The sequence below is a fragment of the Budorcas taxicolor genome, chromosome 1, assembly GCF_023091745.1.
Source record: "Budorcas taxicolor isolate Tak-1 chromosome 1, Takin1.1, whole genome shotgun sequence".
In the NCBI taxonomy this organism is placed as follows: domain Eukaryota; kingdom Metazoa; phylum Chordata; class Mammalia; order Artiodactyla; family Bovidae; genus Budorcas; species Budorcas taxicolor.
Window position 1 is genome coordinate 199,662,187 of NC_068910.1, and position 23,756 is coordinate 199,685,942.

At 42.4% G+C, this 23,756-nt stretch overlaps 1 protein-coding gene across 1 annotated transcript in view; it reads right to left on the reverse strand.

The window, feature by feature from the left end:
- Positions 1–11,762, reverse strand: part of LOC128053189 (inhibitor of carbonic anhydrase-like) — a 36,102-nt gene extending 24,340 nt beyond the window's left edge. Inside the window, exons 1-7 of the mRNA XM_052645644.1 lie at positions 11,729–11,762; positions 8,622–8,627; positions 8,300–8,511; positions 4,700–4,808; positions 3,789–3,950; positions 2,482–2,629; positions 1,476–1,531 (exon numbers count right to left, since the gene is read on the reverse strand). Coding sequence (XP_052501604.1) covers positions 1,476–1,531; positions 2,482–2,629; positions 3,789–3,950; positions 4,700–4,808; positions 8,300–8,511; positions 8,622–8,627; positions 11,729–11,762 — 727 coding nt within the window. The remainder of the gene's footprint in view (positions 1–1,475; positions 1,532–2,481; positions 2,630–3,788; positions 3,951–4,699; positions 4,809–8,299; positions 8,512–8,621; positions 8,628–11,728) is intronic.
- Positions 11,763–23,756: the final 11,994 nt, after the last annotated feature.

Below are 23,756 nucleotides of genomic sequence, written 5' to 3' on the forward strand. Positions count from 1 at the left end.
GGACCTGCAAATGCTGGTAAACTGAGAGATGACTGTACTCTGTAATGGCAGCCCTAGCAAACTCATATCCTAGGTTGATACAATCTTATACTGAAAGAGAATGAGTAGTACAATTCGAGTTCCTGTGAACAGTTCCATGTTAACCAGACTTGTTGCAGAGAAAATACATTTTAAAGCTTTATATTAAAAGAAAATTTTAAACAATTTTTGCAATGTTAAAATTAAAAGAACAATATGATCTAATAGCTTCAGAAAGAAAGAACGTTTCCACCTGAGTCTTTCTCGGGCCCAGTGGTGGCAGCAGCTCACCAACACTTATTTTCACCCTGAAGCCCAGTAGATAGCCTCTCAGAAACTCCCACTTAAAAGGTAATACAGCATTGCGTGTAATAGTGGACATACGACTTTCAGCAAAGGGAAATCTAGGTGGTCTCAGACAATTGGTTGTTTTCAGAAAGTGAGGATGTTTTCAGTTCTCCAGAGTGAGTGTTAGAAGATTCTGTCCATTGGCCTAATGTGCCAACTTGAGCAATCACAGAAAATAACAATGACAACTATGGAGAGTAACTTGATTTTGGGAGAAGAGACCCATAGATTCCCCTACTAATGAAAATTACTGATAAGAAGACACACATCAATTGCCAAAAGGCTAACAAAGCAGGTCAGTGTGTTATAATGAGGGAACAGTGAATTATGAATGGCTGAGGTGAGGGAACAAAGCCAGAACACTTCTGTTTCCTGTTAGGGAAAGAGACCAGCCTGCAAGGAACCAAGGTCCCCAGAAAAAGTGAAGGCTCAAAATTCTGCTTGAGGTAGCAGACAATGATTTTTAAAATGAACTGAGTATAAAATCTACATCTTTTGTTTAAACATCTTAAGGGTTACAAATGTGTTCTGTGTCTGATAAAAATTTAATTGGTTATAAAACCTAGAATCTGAAAACTGAACTCATATGAAACACTATTTTATTTGTTTCTGATAAATTGCCCAAAACTTTGGAAAGGCTTTTTTTTTTTTTTTAACATAGAAATAAAGAAGAAATACATTTTTGTCCACAGTAGTAATGCTTTGCAACAGATTTAATTGTAGATGTGCTAACAAGTTCTGCAATCATTATAAGAATTTGTTTGTTTAAGGTGATTAAAGAAAACATTTAGGAACCATGTATAAGGAAGCATTCAGGAGATCATGATTAGATCTGAATTTGGCATTTCAGTGACTAAGAGAATCTAATTATTAAAACTTGCTTATTAGTTGGTAAATAATGTCGAAATGTTCAGAAAATTTGTTCAATAGATTTATAAACTGAACAAACTGAACACTAAACAAAGCACCAATAATGGAAGGGTCATTATACAGAAACTCTTTCATTAAAGATCTGGGCACGACCCATCTCTAGATATAAGGAAACTTAGGAAAGAAGGAGTTCCTCTGGCCAGGGTGTGGCCACAAGATTCTTCCTCCGTCTGACTTACCAAATACCGTCAGATGCCTCACGAAGCTCACATCCCCCACACCGTCCTGCAGACACCTGAGCAACAGGACAGCTGTGTTCAGGCCACTGTCTACAACACAGGCTCACCCCCGACCCTGCCAGCAGCCCCCCTCCTCAGGCTCTGCCCCAGCAACTGGCTCACAGGGCTTCACCTGCAGTTTCCCAGGCTTCAGGCTGTCCTCACAGAGGCAACGGCCCTGTCTGAGGAGTCTTTGAACCCCCAGGGCCAAGCCCGGGTCTGAAATAGGCAGGAGCCCCATAAGCCCCATCCCAGGCAACTCTGGGGAGGGATGGTCCAAAAGAAGGACCCTCACCTTCCTCTTTGGAGGCAGCCTGAAGCAATAGGGTTTTTGTACTTTTTTTTTTTTTTTAAGGTCAAAAGCCTTTTACAAAGAGGACCTACTCCTGTATTCTCACCTGGAGAATCCCATGGACAGAGGAGCCTTATAGGCTATAGTCCACAGGGTTGCAAAGAGTCGGACATGACTGAAGTATCTTAGCACAGCACAGTACATAGAGTATAAAAACTCTAGATAGCCTGGATACCTGGTCAGCTTTGCTCTGGTTTCGAATGTTAGTTATGTCCCTTGCAGGCATGTTGTATGGAAAGGTGCCTTCGGGCACAGGGCTGAGCAGGAGGTGGGGAGACGCAGCACGTGTACCTGGCGTGGAGATGCTCAGGCAGAGAGAAGCCAGTGAAGGGTTTGGGGGAGGACCTGATCTTTGGCCTGGCTGTGTGCTCAAGCCAGTGTCTATGGATCCCAGAGGCCCCCTCTGGTCCAGACTCCAGGCTCTGGGTAGATGAGAGCCCCCCACACACAGAAGACTCCTCTGTAGGACAGGCAGGAACGAGGATGTGCCGTGGGAGACAGTCAAAACCCAAGGTTTCACCAGGACACTTCAGGTTGTCTGGGGCAGGCCCCATCTACTCCCTGTTCTTCAGTTTCCCCAACATCAGAGAGAGGAGGAGAAGGGGGCCCACTCACTTGAAAGCCCCCGAGTAGCCGAAGTACAGTTCGTGGTGGGAGCAGGCACACTTGTCCATCCCTTTTCCTGCACACAGTTGGCACAATTTGGGGAAGTTCGACTGATCCGCACAGGGGACGCAGCTGCTCTCGAAGAACTTGGCCACTGCTGCTCAACACAGACACATGGACTTCAGGGCATGAGCTGGCGGGGCCTCTGGGTCACGTGTGTGTGTGTGTGTGTCCCTATTTGAGAACCCAGAGGTTTGAATGCATTGCTTCGGACTGTCATGAGGAAGTGGGCATGTAGAGGTGGCCAACAGTGCCTGGTCCAAAGGCATGGATGGCTCATGCGTGGGCCTGGGTCTCTAGAAGCTTCCCAGTGTGTCCACTGCAGGGCTCAAAAGCTGCTGAGCTGCACCGAACCAGGCAGCTCCAGTTCTCCTCACCTGGCTCGGTCACCAACATGGAGGCTCAGGAGTGGTGCTGGGGAGCGCAGAAATCTAAACACTCAGGAACCCCAACAGTCCTTCCTTATCTCAGGAAACGGTCCCACCCACTCTCCTCTTCTGATCCAGGGCCCATGGTGGCTCATGGGAATCCCTCTTCCAGGAATTCATGGGAAGGGGCTGCATTCACTTGCTTCATGGGAGTGGGTGTGCCAACATAACCACCCAGGCAGACGTCCAACAACTCAAGGCAAGATGGAACCCTAAGAAAACACAGCCAGAGCTGTGGCCCCGGTTGCAGCATCCCATCTGACCTCTGCAGCCCAAAACAGGTGAAACACAAATGTTGCAGAGCTGGCAGGGCTCAAAAAGAAACACTTCTGCAAAGTGCAGAAAATCTGGTTGTCTTTCAGGGGCCGAAAGGCACCCTCAGTTCACCCTGGCTCACCATAACTGAGCTCCAGTCCACTCATCTCCTCTCGCCTTCACCCCTAGCCCTCACCCAAGGCACTGTAGCCCGACTGCTGGTGGTCACCGTTAGAGAGTCTTCCTGGGCAGCTGGAAGGGAGCTCCCCTTTCTCCTGAGCCTCCACCATGGCCCTTGTCAAACCCCAATGCTGGGACACCACAAATGTGGGGCTGCCAGGAGCTCAGAGACAGGGTCTCTTTGGTTGAAGGAAGGGAAGTCTCAGCTGCCAGTCACAAGGGTCACTGATGCAGCAAACCCAGCCAGTACATGTTTAAAGCAGGTTGTCCTCACCCCATCTTGGACTTCATGAAACCCGTACACCTGGCAGTGATTGTAAGGCCCCAATACAATCCATGGGGGTCCCAGCAGTAGGAACTCTGCCAGAGGGCACCCCACCCTGGCCAGCTTACCTTCTTGTGACCAGTTAGAGGGAAGAAGTATCCTCATGGGGATGTTCCACCCAGCAGACCACCCCAGGCCTGTGTGACAGGACTTCTTGCCTTGGAGCTGATTCAGCTGGAAGTCGCTGCCCTTCTTCACCACAGCTACGACATAATGGTGAGTCTGCGGATCTGCAAAACAGCAGAGAAAGAAGGGCCGAGGCAAGATGCCGCATCATTGCTACTAATCTTCCAGTGTGTGCAGTGAGCCTGGGGGATTCTAGGACCTGCAGCACCTTCTGGTTAACAGGTAGAAAAGGAAAGGGAAAGGCCCCTGATTGACCGAAGAAAGCAAACTGTCCCTTTTCAAGGCAATAGGCTGGAGGACATACAGCTCCCAGTCATCGTGATGTTACTGCTTCTCCCCTTCTCTGCTCCTCTGTCTGCAGCACAGACATGAAGGTGAAGGTGTGGGAGGAAGGTACACAGGGCATCTGAAGATTTTACTGGGGCCTTCAAGTTGGACTCAGGTTGAGGCAGGCTGTGCTCCTGCACACACTGGCAACATTTATGGACAAGTAGGACAGGCACCTCATTCTTCAGCTCCTTAAAGTCCCTTAAAGGAGAGGCTGTCCGGGGATATATGTCTCCAGAGAGGCAGCCCGTTGATGCAATCCCACTGAGTGGGCAGTGGACTCCAGACAGCACATCCTCTCTCATTCAGCAGCACCCAGCAGCATTCCCGTCAGGAGGCTTAAAGTCCACAGCTTCCCAGAAAGAGCCAAGCTCCCAGCCCCCACAGGTTAGAGCTGGGGACAGACTTCCACAGTACAAAGAACCCCAGCAACTTGTTCCCTGCACGTGTAATACCGACAGAGTCCTTGCCTCCCCCCACAGAAGCTGTGTCAGGACAGAGACCTGGGTCCCCATGAGGGACGCACCATCTTTTGACCCATAGAACTCTGCCACGACAGGCTTCAGGTTGTAGGGCTTCAGACCCTCTTCATAGACCAAACCGCCATCCACCATCACAGCATCTGCTTCGTGTGCCTGAAAGAAGAAAGGCCAGACATGAATGAAGCCCCTCAGCTCCAAGGAAGACTCACTTAACCCTCTTCCAGGGTCACTTGTATCCCCTGGGATATTTGCACAGCTCAGACCTCCTCCACCTTCCTCATGTTGGCTCAAAAACCTTTCCCCAAACATGCTTTTAAAACTACCACCTCACAAATGCCGGAAACACTGTTTTTCTCCTGAGCCCTTAGCAACCATCTGACAAACCTTCTTCATTTATTGTTTGTCCTCCCCCTTGGAATGCAGCTCTACCAAGGTGGGGATGTTACTGTTCTGTTGTTTTATCTTAACAAAGCCCAGCACCTATTACCAGCAGAAGTACAACAAATGATGTCGGGTAAGTGAGTGAATGAATCAGAATATTTCCATCCATGTTGCTGTTGTTCAGTCACTAAGTTGTGTCCGACTCTGTGATAGCATGGACAGCAGTACTCCAGGCCTCCCTGTACCTCACTGTCTCCCAGAGTTTGCCCAAGTTCATGTCCATTGAGTAGGTGATGCTGTCCAGCCATCTCGTCCTCAGTCGCCCTCTTCTGCATTTCCATCTGGAATTTCCATCCATAAGAGTCATGTTTTACACTCTTAAGTCTGGATTGCCTCTTCTAGGATCTGTCAAGGATTCCTTCCTTCCTGAGAAAAGCAATAACCTCACAGCCTCTTCTCAAAAATCAGGTTAGATCAATTCCCTAGCCCTTATGGAAATCTTTCTTCTTCAACTGGAGGGCATGGCAACCCACTTCAGTATTCTTGCCTGGAGAATCTCCGTGGAGAGGAGCCTGGTGGGCAACAGTCCATGGGGTCACAAAGAGTCAGACACTATTGAGCGACTAAGCATAGCACAGCATACAAATTTATAATTTATAATGAGAATTACAGAAAATAAATAAAAGCTTGTATGTATCTTTATGACCCTTACAGGATCCTTCCAAATTTTCTCCAGAAATGATGTATAAATTTCTAATTTGGCTGCCCGGGTCTTTGTTGCAGCATGCAGGATCTTCGATTGCTGTGCATGGGACCTCCAGTTGTGGTACACAGGCTTAGTTGTTCTGAGGCATGTGGCACTCAGTTCTCCGACCAGGGATTGAACCTGCATCCCCTGGCACTGCAAGGCAGTTGCTTAACCCCTGGACCACCAGGGAAGTCCCTAAATTTATAATTTATAATGCCAATAGCAATGGATGCCAATTTCATGCAAAACTATCAGCAAGAAATGCTATCTTTTAAGAAATATTACTACATTAAAAAATATAAACTTGTTACGTTAAGGATGCTTTTATTTCCATTTCTTTGATTATTAAAAAGGATGAAGACTTTTCCTTCCTCATTTATATCATCTATTAGTTGTAATTTCTGTGAGCAGCTGGTTTATAGTTTGTTATTCTTAAGCATTTCTTATAAATTTAAATGACATCTTAATATAGCTTTTAGATCATATTGCTTTGTTATAGCTGATGTGAATATACTTTTCTGTAGGCTTAGGGCTTTAATTTTTTTTTGTCAGAGATTAAAAATTTTTACATTTCCAAATTTGTCTACTTTTGTGATTTATCACTTCATGGGAAATAGATGGGGAAACAGTGGAAACAGTGGCTGACTATTTTTTGGGGGGCTCCAAAATCACTGCAGATGGTGACTGCAGCCATGAAATTAAAAGACACTCACTCCTTGGAAGAAAAGTTATGACCAACCTAGATAGCATATTCAAAAGCAGAGACATTACTTTGCCGACTCAGGTCCTCCTAGTCAAGGCTATGGTTTTTCCAGTAGTCATGTATGGATGTGAGAGTTGGACTGTGAAGAAGGCAGAGCGCCGAAGAATTGATGCTTTTGAACTGCGGTGTTGGAGAAGACTCTTGAGAGTCCCTTGGACTGCAAGGAGATCCAACCAGTCCATCCTAAAAGAGATCAGTCCTGGGTGTTCATTGGAAGAACTGATGCTGAAGCTGAAACTCCAACACTTTGGCCACCTCATGCGAAGAGTTGACTCATTGGAAAAGACTCTGATGCTGGGAGGGATTGGGGGCAGGAGAAAAAGGGGACGACAGAGGATGAGATGGCTGGATGGCATCACGGACTCGATGGACATGAATCTGAGTGAACTCTGGGAGTTGGTGATGGACAGGGAGGCCTGGCGTGCTGCGATTCATGGGGTCGCAAAGAGTCGGACACGACTGAGTGACTGAACTGGACTGAACTGAACTGATCTAGCTACATTAGTCAAATTGAGTCAAGCTATGAGTTTATTTTGGTAAGTGTATTAAAAATCTCGGTTGATTTTATTTCTAAATGGCTATCCAATTGTCCAGCTACAGATTCCTTCCTCAGTCTTTTCTTTGGAAAGTTTGCCTTGTCACACAGTATCTAAATCTATGTGGCTCTAACCATTAAGTCTGGAGCCCAATGCCGTAGTGGTGGACATTCACAGTTTGCATCGACATCGTATCATGTGGATAATTAGCTATCTTTAGAAAGCTGGAAACATGTCTAAATCTTGTTCTCTTCCAGGTCTTCTACATCTGTCCAAGGACCTTGTTCTTTGCAACACTGTTATTAAATATGTTATAGTTTCAGACAGGCCTCAGCTATTCCCCCGCTCATTTTATTTTTCACAATACTATTTTATATTCTCATCCACACTTAAGAACTGCAGAGTTATTTCATTGACTTTAAAAATTTTTAATATTATTTTTATAAAATTATATTAAATTTATGAATCGACTTTGGAAGAATATGCAAATATATGAAGTTTAGTCTTCCTATCTGGGAATACAGCATATGTTTTAATTTATTTATATTATTATTGTTCATTTGTCTCAGCCTCTTGTATTATATTTATTGTATTCTTGCAGATCTCTCATATACTTTTCTCCCCAAAACATTTTTCTGTGTATCATCTTATATGTAAATAAGATCATAATTTGGGGTTCTTTTTCCCTAACTAGTGACCACTGACAGTTAAATTGACATTAAATTGTGATACATTTATCTTTTACCAAAGTACTTTTCTCATTAATAATTATAGTAATATTTCTAATGATTTCATTATACTTTATAAGCATGTAAGCATCTGAAAATATTGACATTTTGTTTGTCTCTATCATTTTATATCATTGCATTACTAGGAAATTCCGAAAACAATATTAAGTAATAACAGTGACACTAAAACTTCTTGTTTATTTCTGAGTATTTATATATTTCTCTTTCAGTACAAATCTGGCTTTGCTTTACTATGGGCATTCTAACTGAATCCTTATCTATCAGTTGTATAAATATTATTATTATTGCTGTTTTCACTATTAATGAATGTTAAGCATCTATATTTTCATCCACACACAGTCCCTGTACTTTCAAGTCTAGTTCCTTTGGGGAGAAGATTGTTCTAGAGCAATAAACCATAGCAAGCACAGAAAAAGAACAAGAAAGTATGGATTTTCTCCCACTCTTCTTAGACAGTAGTGACCTACCGCAATGGCCCTGATGCAATCACGGTAAGAGGTTCTCTTCACACAGGCGACATGAGGACCATCCACTGAAAGGACTTTCTTCATATTGTCGTGGAAACTGTAGCACTTACTCGCCTCAAGATTCGAGACAGTGCACCATCTCACAGTCTTCTCAGGGACAGCCAGACACAGCCCTACGGAAGAGGGGCCAGATGTGTAAGGGAGCCACAGTACTCACCATTCTCTGCGGGACAGAGAGGTTAAGGACAGGTCAAGGGTTGGCTGAGAGGAGAAGACACAGAGTGGACTGGCTATCTGGTAGGTCCCATGTCTCTGATCGTACCTTTCCCTGGGGGAAAAAAAAAAAAAGCCGAAGCACCCTCCAAAAGTTAAACACAGAATTACTATATGACCCACTCATACTTTTGGGTATCAGTATATACCCAAAAGGATTGAAAACAGGCATTCAAATACTCCTGAGAAATCTGTATGCAGGTCAAGAAGCAACAGTTAGAACTGGACATGGAACAACAGACTGGTTCCAAATTGGGAAAGGAGTACATCAAGGCTGTATATTGTCACCCTGCTTATTTAACTTATATGCAGAGTACATCATGCGAAATGTCAGGCTGGATGAAACACAAGCTGGAATCAAGATTGCCAGGAGAATCAACAATAACCTCAGATTCACTGACGACGCCACAGTTACGGCAGAAAGTGAAGAAGAACTGAAGAGCCCCTTGATAAAAGTGAAAGAGGAGAGTGAAAAAGTTGGCTGGTGCACTGGGATGACCCAGAGGGATGGTATGGGGAGGGAGGAGGGAGGAGGGTTCAGGATGGGGAACACATGTATACCTGTGGCAGATTCATGTTGATATATGGCAAAACCAATACAATATTGTAAAGTAATTAAACTCCAATTAAAATAAATAAATTTATATTTAAAAAAAAAGAAAAAGAAAAAATTGGTTTAAAACTCAACATTCAGAAAACAAAGATCATGGTGTCTGGTCCCATCATTTCATGGCAAATAGATGGGGAAACAATGGAAACAGTGAGAGACTTTATTTTCTTGGGCTCCGAAATCATTGCAGATGGTGACTGCAGCCATGAAATTAAAAGATGCTTGCTCCTTGAAATAAAAGCTATGACAAATCTGGACAGCATATTAAAAAGCACAGACATTACTTTGCCGACAAAAGTCCGTCTAGTCAAAGCTATAGTTTTTCCAGTAGTCATGTATGCATGTGAGAGTTGGACTATAAACAAAGCTGAGCACTGAAGAACTGATGCTTTTGAACTGTGGTGTTGGAGAAGACTCTTGAGAGTCCCTTGGACTGCAAGGAGATCAAACCAGTCCATCTTAAAGGAAATCAGTCCTGAATATTCATTGGAAGGATTGATCCTAAAACTGAAACTCCAATCCTTTGGCCACCTGATGCGAAGAACTGACTCATTTGAAAAGACCCTGATGCTGGGAAAGATTGAAGGCAAGAAGAGGAGGGGATGACAGAGGATGAGATGGTTGGATGGCATCATCAACTTGATGGACATGAGCTTGAGCAAGTTCCAGGAGTTGGTGATGGACAGGGAAGCCTGGAGTGCTGCAGGCCATGGGGTCTCAAAGAGTCAGACAAGACTGAGAGACTGAACTGAACTGACTCAAATACATATACACAAATATTCATAGCAGCACTTTTTGCAATGGTCAAAAAGGGTGGGAACAACCCAAATGTACAGCAAGGAATGACTTGATAAGCAGTATACAGTACATCCATACAATGGAATGTAATCTACCATAAAAAGAATAAAACAATGCTACAGCATTGATAAAACTCAAAAATAATATATTAAATGAAAGAAGTCAGACACAAGTGGCTACACAGTATATCATTCAGTTTATATGAAATATCCCGAATAAGTAAATCTATCGAGATGCAAACTGGTGGTGGCCAGGGGCTGGGGGAGAGGAAGATGACTGCAGGATGGTCTCTTGGGTGATGGAACCGTGCTGGAACTGGATAAAGGTGGCATCTGTATAACCTTGTGAATACTGAATACTACTCAATCTATACTTTTATTTAATCACTAAATATTTGCTTATTTATTTGGCTGCAACAAGTCTTGGTTGTGGCACACGGGATCTCTAGTTGCTGCATGCAAACTCTCAGTTGTGGCATGTGAGACTTAGTTCCCTGACCAGGGATCGAACCTAGGCTCCCTGCATTTACAGTGCAGAATCTTACCCCCTGACTCACCAGGGAAGTCCCTGAATTGCATACTTTAAAACTACTAATTTTGTGTTAGTGAATTTCACCTCAAAAAAGAAAAAAATCTTATGGAAGGGAAGTTGGAACCTGAGTCTTTGTCTTGACGTTGGATACTTCAGCCTTCCATGGTAGTAACTGCTGGGGCATTAACATCAGTGTCAGTTCATTTCACTAGCCCTTTGCTTTTGCTGCTGCTGCTAAATCGCTTCAGTGTTGTAATTAGCGTTGACAGTATTATGAAAGCAAAATGCTGTTTACAAATTTGCAGTATTTGGGCAAAATGTCAACTTAGTTGAAATACAGATGAGAGTAACAGTGGTCACAGCTACAAGTTTTTGAGGAGGCCCTGTGTGTCAGGCAGTGGGCCACACTCACAACCCTTCTTGAACTCCTGCAACTGTCTTGCCATTTAAATGCTGATGTTCCCGCTTTGTAGATGAGTTTAAGCAAGCAAACAAAACAACCTATCAGAGACTAGAAATGAAGCTAATCCTTGAAATCCCCGGTCTGTTTGACTCCAAAACCTGTATTGCTCTTTAACTGCCTATAAGTAGGAAATATAAAAATAAATGGGGCAAGAGATATCAAATTTCACTCAGAGAAATCCATATCAAAGACAGGAAGTGACGAACGGAGTACTTCAGCTTTATTTGAACAGGCCCATTTGATAGCAGCCACCCAGGGTAGGAGAGCCAGTGAGAGAGTGGAGCTGTTGGGACATGTGCCCTTATGCAGAATAGACATGTGCAGAGTAATAACTCATGTTGCATTTTGCATTTTGAGCCTTTCAAAGCATGTTTACTCTGCTTGCCAGTGCATATTCTTAAAACATTCTGCTCTTGGAAATGACTGGTAACCATGGAGACAATACAATTCTATAAATGAAAATAGCTTTGTAAGTAGATTAAGTTACACAAAGAGCTACTGTATACAATTGCAGTTTTTTTCTTTTTCAAAAGTATACACTTACTGTGAAAACTTCTTCGGAAGGTCTGTATTTTCCATCACTTTTGCTTATGTTCAAATGATTAAAGCTGCAGCTTTTGAGTTACTGATGTTTTTAAATTATTTTTTTACTGAATGAAAGATTCAGTGCTTTACAATTTTCCAAAGTATCATGCAGTTGATTTCATATAATCCTATAATAACCATTTTTTTCCCTCTCTTACTTCTATATTACCCCTCACTCCTTCCCTCTCCTCAATGATGGCCATGGTTCATTCAGTGTGAATACAAAATAGGGTGAATGATATTTGCATAGTTAGGGAAAAGCTAAAACCTTGACAAAAACATGGTACTAAAACAGGGAACTAAGCAAAACAAACAAAACACAAAACAAAAAAATTAAACCAGATAGATTTCTGTTTCCATCTATGACAGATAACTGATATGGGACTTGCCCTAGCACTTAAAACAACTGAAAAACAAACAAGCTAACAAACAAAAAGCCTGGGAAAAAACATATTAAAAAAATGTTTTAAAACACCGGGCAACAGGAAGTTCATGATTATGATCCTCGAGAGAAGGGAAACAAATAAGGTAAGCCTTGAAATCACTCTAGCTTTCTTCCTGGACAAAATGTCCAGACGGCAGGGCAGAAAGGAGCAAACAGTCTAATGGTCATTCTAAGCAGAGGAGATAGAGATCGTAGCTTGGCAAGGCAGAGGCGAGTAAGAACGTGCAGCATAGGGTACCAAAGAGCAGGGAGTGCAAAAAGAGAGGAGAAAGAGAGAGAAATAGAGATCCCGAATTTTCACACCCTGGAGATTCTGGCTAATCAATCTGATCATTGTGGAGGCCAGGCAAGGACAACTGCTATGGAAAAAGAATTTAATGGGGACCTTAAACCAAGCATTTCACAGAGTTCAAATGGGGTTAAGAATCATCTGAGTTCACACCATTCAGAGTGGAGAAAATCTTATTGAGTAAATAGTGCATTTTTGAAAGATTCCAGAAGTAAGCTAAACTAGATCTGGAAAGAAAAGTAATCTAGACACAGCCTAAACATCTTCAAAACTAATCTTAAACATTAAGCTGATCTGAAGACATTATGAATGCCTGCCAGAAAAAAGGTCGATACCCCTTAAATTAAAAACAAATCCAGCACTCAGTAAGGTAAAATTCCTCATGTGTAGCAACCAATAAAATTAATACACACGTGAAGGTGCAGGAAAATGTAAGCCATAACCAGGAGGAAAATCAGCCAATAGAATCAGACCCAGAAGTGAAAGAGATGAGGAAATTAACAGAAAATAACTTTAAAACAGCTATTTTAAATGTTGAAAGTATGCTCAGAGATTTTTTTTTTTAAAGCATGGACATCAGTGCTGCCAGGGGATGTGGCACTTCCCCTCTGCTCTCACACTAGTCGTGTGTCACCACATGCACCCTGAGCATGCAGAATGATGCCAGCAAGTGTGAGGACCTGCACTTGCCGTGGAAATGCTCCACCAGCAACCGTAACATCAGTACCAAGGACCGTCCAGATGAACCTGGCCAAGGCTGACAAAATGACAGGCAGCTTCAAAGGCCAGTTTAAAACGAGGCTATCTGTGGGGCCATTCACAGGATGGGAGAGTCAGATGGCCAGTCAAGGCTTATGGCATTGTGTAAAAGAACTTCTGACTGGAGAGGATCATGGAAATGTGAAATATTTTTCATAAATAGTGACCCCCCTCAGAAAAGAAAAACACGAGCATAATGAGGATACAAATGTAAGATGTAAAGAGCCAAAAACAATAGCTAGAGATAGAAAATCTGAAATGAAAATTCCACTGGGTGAGATTATCAGATACTACAGAAGAAAAAAGATGATCTGGAAGACATTATTAGAAACCATCCAAAATGAAGCAGAGAGAAAAAAGATCGAAAACCAAATGATCTGAGCCTCAGTGATTTATCATATACTATCAAGTGATCTACCATACGTGTAACTGGAGTCCAGGATAAAAAAGGAGGGAAGGGACAGGAAAAAATATGGGAAGAAATATTCAGTCAGAATATTTCCTAATATTATGAAAACTACAAACTCACAGTTCTGAAGCAACCAGAGAAAAGAGGCAAAAGTAGGTACAGAGGAACAAAGACAATAAATATCTCAGACTTTTTGTCAGAAACCATACAAGTTAAAGACAATGGGATGATATCACTAGAGTGCTGAAAGAAAAATAACTCACTAACTTAGAAATCTACGACTAATGAAAACAACTTTAAGAATTGAAGGCAAAACCAAACTTTTCCATGCAAACAAATGTCGAGAGAATTAGGGTTCAGCTAACTTGCACTACAATGAATGTTAAAGGAAGTTCCAGACCCAGGTGGTTACACTGATGAATTCTGTCAAACACTTAAAACAGAAATCTCACCAGTGTTACACAAACTATCTTGTAAAGTAGAGGAGAAAGTAATACACCAAGAAAATATTTCTTATGTTCATTGGGAAAATATTTCCCACTGTTCATTGCAGCACTGTTTATAATAGCCAGGACATGGAAACAACCTAGATGTCCATCAGCAGATGAATGGATAAGAAAGCTGTGGTACATATACACAATGGAGTATTACTCAGCCATTAAAAAGAATACATTTGAATCAGTTCTAACAAGATGGATGAAACTGGAGCCGACTATACAGAGTGAAGTAAGCCAGAAAGAAAAACACCAATACAGTATACTAACCCATATATATGGAATTTAGAAAGATGGTAATGATGACCCTGTATGTGAGACAGCAAAAGAGACACAGATGTGTAGAACGGACTTTCGGACCCTGAGGGAGAGGGAAAGGGTGGGATGATTTGGGAGAATGGCATTGAAACACGTATACTATCATGTAAGAAACGAATTGCCAGTCTATGTTCGATACAGGATACAGGATGCTTGGGGCTGGTGCACGGGGATGATCCAGAGAGATGATATGGGGAGGGTGGTGGGAGGGGGGTTCATGATTGGGAACTCATGTACACCCGTGGTGGATTCATGTCAATGTATGGCAAAACCAATACAGTACTGTAAAGTAAAATAAAGTAAAAATAAAAATTAAAAAAAAAGAAAAAATATTCATTTTCTAAAGACAACATTAACTTGATACCAAGTCCAAACAAGGACAGTAAAGACAAAGTAAACTACAGCCAAATATCCCCCATGAACACAAATACAAAAATCATTTACAAAATATTAACAAATCAAAAAATATGAATAAATCAAATTCAGCCAAAAATTTTTTGAGTGCATGAATACACACACACACACACATACACACACACACACACACACACACACACACATTTATCCCTTACCCAGGAATGAAAAGTTGAGTTAAAGTGCAAAAATTAATCAGTATAGTTCACCATATTACAGAGTAAAACAAAAAAATCCATATGATAATCTCAATAGAACAGAAAAGGTACTAGCCAATTCAAAATTCCAAAGTAAGGGTAGAAAGAAATGTCCTTAACCTGATAAAGAGCATATACAAAAAAATCACACTCACTGTCATACATAATGGTGAAAGGCTGAATGCTTTCCCTTTCAGGTCAGAAACAAGTCAAAGATAGACATTCTCATCACTTCTAACATTGTAATAGAGGTCTTAATCATTTTAACAAAGCTCAAGAGAGGAACAAAAGGTACACAGATTGGAAAAGAAGATACAAAATTGTCTATATTCATAGATAACATGTTTCTCTACAAAGAAAACTTTAAGGAATAAATGAGTTTAGGAAGATCATCAGATTTGAGGTCAATATACTGAAATCAACTGGATCTCTACAATGCTAAAAAGATAAAGAATACAAAAATGAAACTTTAAAAATACTACTTACAATGACATATCTAGAGATAAGTTCAACAAATTATGAATAAGATCTGTACATGAAAACTACAAAATATCCCCAAGATAAAGGAAAGAAGACCTAAATAAATAGATATAGAATGTTCATGGATTAGAAAACTCAATATTAAGATGTCAACTCTCCTCAAAATAATGTATAAATGCGATCCCAATAAAATCCAAACCTAATCTTGCTTTTTATAGAAATTGATAACCTGATTCAAACCTGTGTTTGGATATGCAAAATACCTAGATGGCCAAACCAGCACTGAAGTAGCACAATAGAGCCAGAGGATTTATACTATCTGATTTCCAGACTTACTATAAAGCTATAGTAACCAAGGGAGTATGATCTTGTCATAAGGAGCGACTAAAGCTTAATGTAACAGAACAGTCTAGAAATTGACCCATATAGAGGCAGTAGGTCTTCCCTGTAGCTCAAATGGTAAAGAATCTGCCTGCAGTGCAGGAGACCCAGGTTTATTCCCTGGGTCAGGAAGAGGCTCTGGAGAAGGGAATAGCTATCCACTCCAGTATTCTTGCCTGGAGAATCCCATGGAAGGAGGAGCCTGTTGGACTATAGTCCATGGGATCGAAGAGTCAGACGGAACTGAGCAACTAAAACTACTACTATACTATAACACTACTACTATTATAGAGACAGTAGATTTTCAACAAAGCTGCCAAGGTAATTCAGTGACGAAAGGATATTCTTTTCAAAAATAAAAAATAAAGAAGCTCTCAAAAACAAGTCCTGGAAAAACCAGATATTCATATGAGAAATATGAATCGCAACTCTTTCTTTATACCACACACAAAAATTAACTAAAAATGCACCATAAACCAAAATACAAAACCCAAAGCTATAAAACTTCTAAAATAAAACAAAGAGGAAAACACTGCAACTTGCGGGGCTAGCCAGTTATATTTTTAGAGATGACACAAAACATAATAACAAAAAATAAAAATTAGGTAGGTGAACCTGATCAAAATGTAAGACATTTGCTCTTCAGAAGAAATCATTTAGAAAATGGAAAGCTAAGCCACAAATATGGTAAATAATTGTAATACATCTATCCCTGGTGGCTCAGACAGTAAAGAATCTACCTGCATGCGGAAGACACAGGTTTGATCCCTGGGTTGGGAAGATCCCCTGGAGAAGGGAATGGCTACCCACTCCAGTATTCTTGCCTGGAGAATTCCACGACAGAGGAGCCTAGTGGGCTACAGTCCGTGGAGTCACAAAGAGTTGAACACGACTGAGTAATGTGTAAGTAAAGTGTAAATAATACACTTTATCTGGCCAAGGACTTGCATCTAGAAAATATAAACGGCTTTTTAACTCAAGAAGTCAAATAATCCAGTTGAAAAATAGGGAAATATTCGTACAGATACTTTATAAAAGAAGATATACAAAAAAATCTTCAGCATTATTACTCTTCAGAGAAATGCAATTTAAAACCATTGTGAGCTACCACACAAATCTATTAGAAAGGCTAACCGTGAAAATACTGACAACACCAAGTGTTAGCAGGATGTAGAACAACTGAAATTCTCATATTGCTGGTAGGAATGTAAAGTGGTACAACTACTCAAAAAAAACTGACATTTTCTTAACAAGTTAAACATGCACTTACCATTATGACCCAGCAATGCTACTCTTAAATATTCACCCAAAAGAAATAAAAACGTATGTCCACCCAAAGACTTGGATACTAATAGTTAAAGCAGCTTTAGTCATAATACCCCCAATCTGAAGACAATCTAAACATCCACTAAGAAACTAGCGGAAAACAAACTGTAGTAAAGACATCGTGATATACTATTAAGCAGTAAAAATGAGTGAACAACAATGTGGATGAATCTCTGAACAATTATGCGGAATGAAATTAGCCAGACACAAAAGACTAGGTACTGTATAATTCCATTTATGTGAAATCTTAGAAAAGGAAAAACTTATCTAAAGTGGGAAAAAAATGGGAATGACTAGGAAGGGATAGTGGACAGTTAGAGAGTGATGGAAATGTTCTGTGTTTTGATTGTGGTGGTAGTTATATGGGTAGGCATGTTGTTGAAATTCATTGAACTGTATGTGTACATAAAGCAAGGCATTATATTAAATGTAAGTAAAAGTTATTTTAAAAAGAAAGGGAGTGTATGTAAGCAAGCTAAGGGTCAGTGGAGTCAAATGGCCTAAACTAGACCAGCCATCAGTAACACTCCATCAGGTCATGTGACAGTTTCAAGAAGGGGTACTCAGAGCCCACCTCGAATATTTCAATCTGGTAGCCCATGCTCACTGTGTGGAGAAATCTCTTCCCAAGAAGAGCAAAAGATCGAGAAAGGTGGCAGCCAAGGTGGAGGGACAGGCTGTTCTGAGCCCCTGGTTCTCGGCTTTTTCAAGGTGTCCTAATCACCAACTCCTCTCCACTGACAATTTTAGTTTAAACTAGTTTGGTCTCATTCCTGTCATCTGCCACCTGAAGCATTTTTATTGGAAAAGAACACTGAGCTTTGAAGAGAGCTGGTCCCCAATTCCAGCCTTGCGCAGCGCCAAGAGGGATGAGATGTTGGGGTGGAGTGGGCAGAGGACAGAGGAGAGGCAAGCTGTTGCCTCTGTTTAGTAAACACAGAGCTGACTGGGAGAGTGAACTCTTAGTCAGTGCCTGACACCGCCAGGAGAAGGATGGAGGGAAACAAACAACACAAGCACTGTTCAGGGAGAATGGGGCGAGGCCAAGAGGCTGCTCTATAGATTCCCTGCAGCCATAGTCGGACCACAGCAGCAGCAGCCCGGCAGCCCTCCTCAGCCCCTGCAGAGCTCCCTCTGTGGCCCTAGAGGGCAGCACTTGGCCCGGGAGGCCCAGAAAGCACTCCTTGCATTTCCTGCCTTCTTCTGCCCAGCCCAGGTTACCCCCGCCCCATGATAGATCCGCTGCCCCAGAAATGACTTAAGACAACCTGAGACCTGACAGAACCAGGGCTGGACAGAACCCAGTCGTTCAGCCTGGGAGGGCTTCCACCTGCACGAGCTCAGTGACTTTGTACTGTGACCTTCCTTACAGTTAACCAACCAAGAGCCCCCTTCATTTAAGTGCAGGATTTTTTTTTCCAGTGATAACTCACCTGTGCCTAGAGCTCTGCCCTTAGGCACGTGACCTCACATCAGGTGCACAGCAACTGTGTTTGCTGTGAAAAAGTAATTTCTACCTAACTGAGGAGTAAATTAGCTCAGAGAGGGCAAGGGACCACTCAGAGTCACATGGCACTGAGTGGCAGGTGGATCTCATTCTAGGGCGGCTGTTTGTTCCCTATATTTCTCCACCTCTCTAGTGTATGGTAGGGATGGGAGGCATTGTATGTTCAGAGCAGGAAATATCCTTCTGGTTAGACACTTGACAAGATTACCTCACGTGCTTCAGCCCCTCATTAATAGTCTGTGAGTCCTGGGGGAAAAAATCCGTTCTCTCCTCTGACCCTGTTTTCTCCCCTCTAAATGGGATGAACAGCCTTCAGGCAAGGGGTCAGGAACATTTTTCAGAATTGTCTACCGAGGCAATGACTAGCTTTGTGAGCCATACCGTCTCTGTGGCAACTAATCAACTCTGCCTTAAAGCCTGAAAGCAGCTATTGTTGTTGTTGTCATTGTTTAGTCACTGAGTCAGGTCTGACTCTGCGACTCTATGGACTGTACCCAGGTTCTTCTGTCCATGGGATTTTCCCCGCAAGAATACTGGAGTGGGTTGCCATTTCCTCCTCCAGGGGAATCTTTCCCACCCAGAAATCAAACCTGCGTATCCTGCATTGGCAGGAGAATTCTTTAGCACTGAGCCACCCGGGAAGCCCAAAAGCAGCCGTAGATAGTACTTAACTGAATGAGCCTGATCCTGTCGCACTGAAGTGTTATTTATGGATGCTGACGTTTGAATTTCATTTAATTCTCATGTGTCAATACTATTTTTCTTTTTGTTTTCTTCCACCCATGTGAAGATGTAAAACCCATTCTTAGCTCAGTCTGCTGTATATAGGCGGCTGGCGGAATTTGGCCAGCTGGTCATAGTTTGTGAACTCCTGTCCTAGGCTATAGCGTTTCTTCAAGGGCGACTGACTGTCAGGTGTACTGATGCACCTCCGGGGGTGGAAGGCACTTTGCAGCCAGCCAGACTCTGGGCTGCTTCGAAGCAGCTCTAGCCCAGGCCGTGTAGCGTCCCGCTGTGGCTGACCCTCTGCTGGTACCCGGTCCCCATCCTAGGGGGCCGCCCTCACCCAGCTTCCAGCGCGCACTCACCCAGGGCGCCCGCGCACAGCAGGGAGCAGATGACGAGCCTCATTCTCCTCGTTGGCGCGCGACACCTACCCGGCTCCCGGGGCCTCAACTAGCTTTACCTGCCCGCGAGGGGGCGGATCCGCCGCCTCGGAAGGGTTCGCTCTTCCGGCGGATCGCCCTCGCCACACCCCCATCCCTTGCGCGGGCATCTCGCCAGCCGGGCCTCGGCTGCATCTCTGCCCAGCGCCAGGAACTGCGAGGCTGGATCTCCGCTCGCCAGCTAGAGCCGCACCCAGATATATGAGCCGCAGCAACCCCGGAGCCCGTTGGAGAGAGACACTGAGGCCCAAGGTGAGAGTGACAGCCTGGGCCCCAGGTTAGTTACTAGAATGCAGGTTCCTTGACTTCTAGACCTAGACAGCAGCTCTTGCGTGGCCCTCCCTTTCGGGACTGAGGGGCGGTAGACGAGGTGAAACCTGTGGATCCCTCCTCTAGGAAGGCATGTACACACGTATATACAACATTTTGAGCACAATTTTCAGCGATCCTCAGACTCTTCCTCCAAAGCGTCTCGGATGCCCACTCCAGGTCCCTCCCAGAAGCTCTCCAATCCCCAACTCCCATAAAATGGTCTCCTGCAATCCTGTCCTGAAGGCTGAGATCTGGTGAAGCGCAGGTGCAGACTACGGAAGACTTCCTCCGGAAGTCTGTGAACTCTGCCTGGGGCAAGTCTTCCGAATTTAGAGAGAAGTTAAAAAATTTTTCTTGAATGTAATAAACATACATGAAACTTCACATGTCCCAAGTATAAAACGATGCATTATCACCAAGTGAGCACAAGCGCATAACACAAGAAAAGGAACGTTAATAGGGTGGGATGCCCCTCCTCGGTTACTTCTTCCCATCTTCCCACAAGTGTATCCATTATCTTGACTTGTAGCAACACAGACTAATTCTGCTGATTGTTTAACTTTACAGACGTAGGATCATACCATATGTACAATGTTGCATCTGGCTTCTTTCACTCAAGGTTATATTTGTAAGATTCATCTACCTTGCTGTTTATGCACAATCCCAGGCTTGGTATTGTATCAGTTCAGTTCAGCTCAGTTCAGTCGCTCAGTCCTGTTTGATTCTTTGGAACCTCAAGGACTGCAGCACACGAACTCCCGGAGCTTGCTCAAACTCATGTCCATTGAGTCCGTGATGCCATCCAATCATCTCGTCCTCTGTCATTCCTTTCTCCTGCCTTCAATCTTTCCAGGATCAGGGTCTTTTCCAATGAGTCAGTTCTTCCCATTAGTGACAAAAGTATTGGAGCTTCAGATTCAGCATCAGTCCTTCCAATGAATATTCAGGACTGATTTCCTTTAGGATGGACTGGTTTGATCATCTTGCAGTCCAAGGGACTCTCAAGAGTCTTCTCCAACACCATAGCTCAAAAGCATCAATTCTTCAGCACTCAGCTTTCTTTATGGTCCAACTCTCACATCCATACATGACTACTGGAAAAACCATAGCTTTGACTAGACGGATCTTTGTCAGCAAAATAATATCTCTTCTTTTTAAGATGCTGTCCAAGTAGATTTAATATGCTGTGGTAGATTTTCTTCCAAGGAGCAAGTGTCTTTTAATTTCATGGCTGCAGTCACCATCTGCAATGATTCTGGATGCTATGATCCTAGTTTTTTGAATGTTGAGTTTTAAGCCAGCTTTTTCACTCTCCTCTTTCACTTTCATCAAGAGGCTCTTCAATTCCTCTTTGCTTTCTACCATAAGGGTGGTGTCATCTGCATATCTAAGGTTATTGATATTTCTCCTGGCTATCTTGATTCCAGCTTGTGCTTCATCCATTCTGGCATGTTGCATGGTATAATCTGCATATAAGTCAAAAAAGCAGGGTGACAATATACAGCCTTGATGTACTCCTTTCACAATTTGGAACCAGCCCATTGTTCTATGTCCAGTTCTATCTGTTGCTTATTGACTTGCATACAGATTTCTCAGGAGACAAATAAGGCAGTTTGGTATTCTCATCTCTCGAAGAATTTTTCACAGTTTGTTGTGATCCACACAGTCAAAGGCTTTGGCATAGTCAATGAAGTAGAAGTAGATGTTTTTTATGGACTCCTCTTGCTTTTTGCATTATCCAATGGATGTTGGCAATTTGATATCTGGTTCCTCTGCCTTTTCTAATTCCAGCTTGAGCACCTGGAAATTCTCAGTTCATATACTGTTGAAGCTTCACTTGGAGAAGTTTGAACATTACTTTGCTAGCCTGTGAGATGACTGAATTGTGCATTCATTTGAACATTCTTTGGCATTGCCCTTTTTTGGAATTGGAATGAAAACTGACCTTTTCCAGTCCTGTGGCCACTGCTGAGTTTTCCAAAATTGCTGGCATATTGAGTGCAGCACTTTCACAGCATCCTCTTTCAGGATTTGAAATAGCTCAACTGGAATTCCATCACCTCCACTAGCTTTGTTCATAGTGATGCTTTCTAAGGCCCACTTGACTTCACATTCCAGGATGTCTGGCTCTAGGTGAGTGTGAGTGATCACACCATTGTCATTATATGGATCGTGAAGATCTTTTTTGTACAGTTCTTCTATGTATTCTTGCTCCCTCTTCTTAATATCTTCTGCTTCTGTTAGGTCCATACCATTTCTGTCCCTTATTGAGCCCACCTTTGCATGAAATGTTCCCTTGGTATCTCTAATTTTCTTGAAGAGATCTCTAGTCTTTCCCATTCTATTGTTTCCCTCTGTTTCTTTGCACTGATCACTGAGGAAGGCTTTATCTCTCCTTGCTTTTCTTTGGAACTCTGCATTCAAATGGGTATATCTCTGGGTTATGCCTCTCCTTTCCCAGAAACTTGGCACCTCTAATGTCTAATGCTCTTAAATAGATGTTTTCTGGGGCTTTATCCACATCTGGATGTGCTCAACAAGAGCACGGTTCTTATACAGGCTACTTCAACATGACAGAAGCACAAATGAGGACAACATTAGCTACTAATTTTTAATCTTTTATTTTTTTAAATATTCTAGCATATTGTTAACTGAATGAATGAATTTTACAGGTTATTGTGCTCATTTACAACTGTTCCAACTCCTCATTTATTCATACATTTGAAAGGAAATAGGGTCTAACATTTTTCTTGTTTTACATGCTAACTCTAAGTTGGAAAATAGTGTCTCAAGGTGTAAGACTCAAAAAATTGTCAAATAGGTGAATAAATGCACATAAAGGATTATCTCAAAAGTAGATTGAGCAATCTTCTCTGTAGGCCAGTGGACAAAAACTAAATAGGGTCAAGAGATGAGCATTTCTCTTAAGGTTAATGATCTGCCTAAAGCTAACATAGCCTAAAACCAGTAGCCCAAGATACCCAGTGACCTCTGAGTGGGGCAAACTCTGGAAAATTCCTATTTATTGTAACCAAGTCATATTGCAAAGGAAGGACATCCATAATCCTAAAGCCATCAATGTTGCTTTGACATAATCATAGCAGCAGAGCAGGTTAGATTGTATCATAGGAAACAATTTAAAGACTTCATGACGACCTTTGAAAAATTAGGAATTTGTAAATTTATCATAACTGTGTGCCAGGCACTAAGCTAAGTGTTTTTCAAATATTAATTTATAGTAACCTCATAAGTTACTATTATCATCTCCATTTCATACAGGAAGACAGTGAAGCACCAAGAGGTTAAGTAACTTGCCTGAGGTCAGACAGACAGTACATGTCAGAGCCAGTATTCAAGCTAGGCTGCCTGCTTCCAAGTCCATGCTCTTCCTCATGTGGCCTCTGGCATTTATCTCTGAACCTATTTCACTCTTTCCTCTTTCCAAGGGCTTTTCTAATAATAAAAACAGTTTTGAAATGGTAACACATTTGTTTAAACCCTGGCAACTTCAGAATTGATTAGGTTGGTACTACTTGACATAACAGATGAAACTCCAAATGTCAATGGTTTAACATAACGGAAGTTGGCTTCCTGCTAGTATAAAGCCCAGTTGGAATCAGAAGTCTTATTTTGTTGGAGAGTCAGGGGTGCGGGGTGGGGGGGGGTCCACCTTCATAGCTCTGGTTAGTCAATCAGAGAT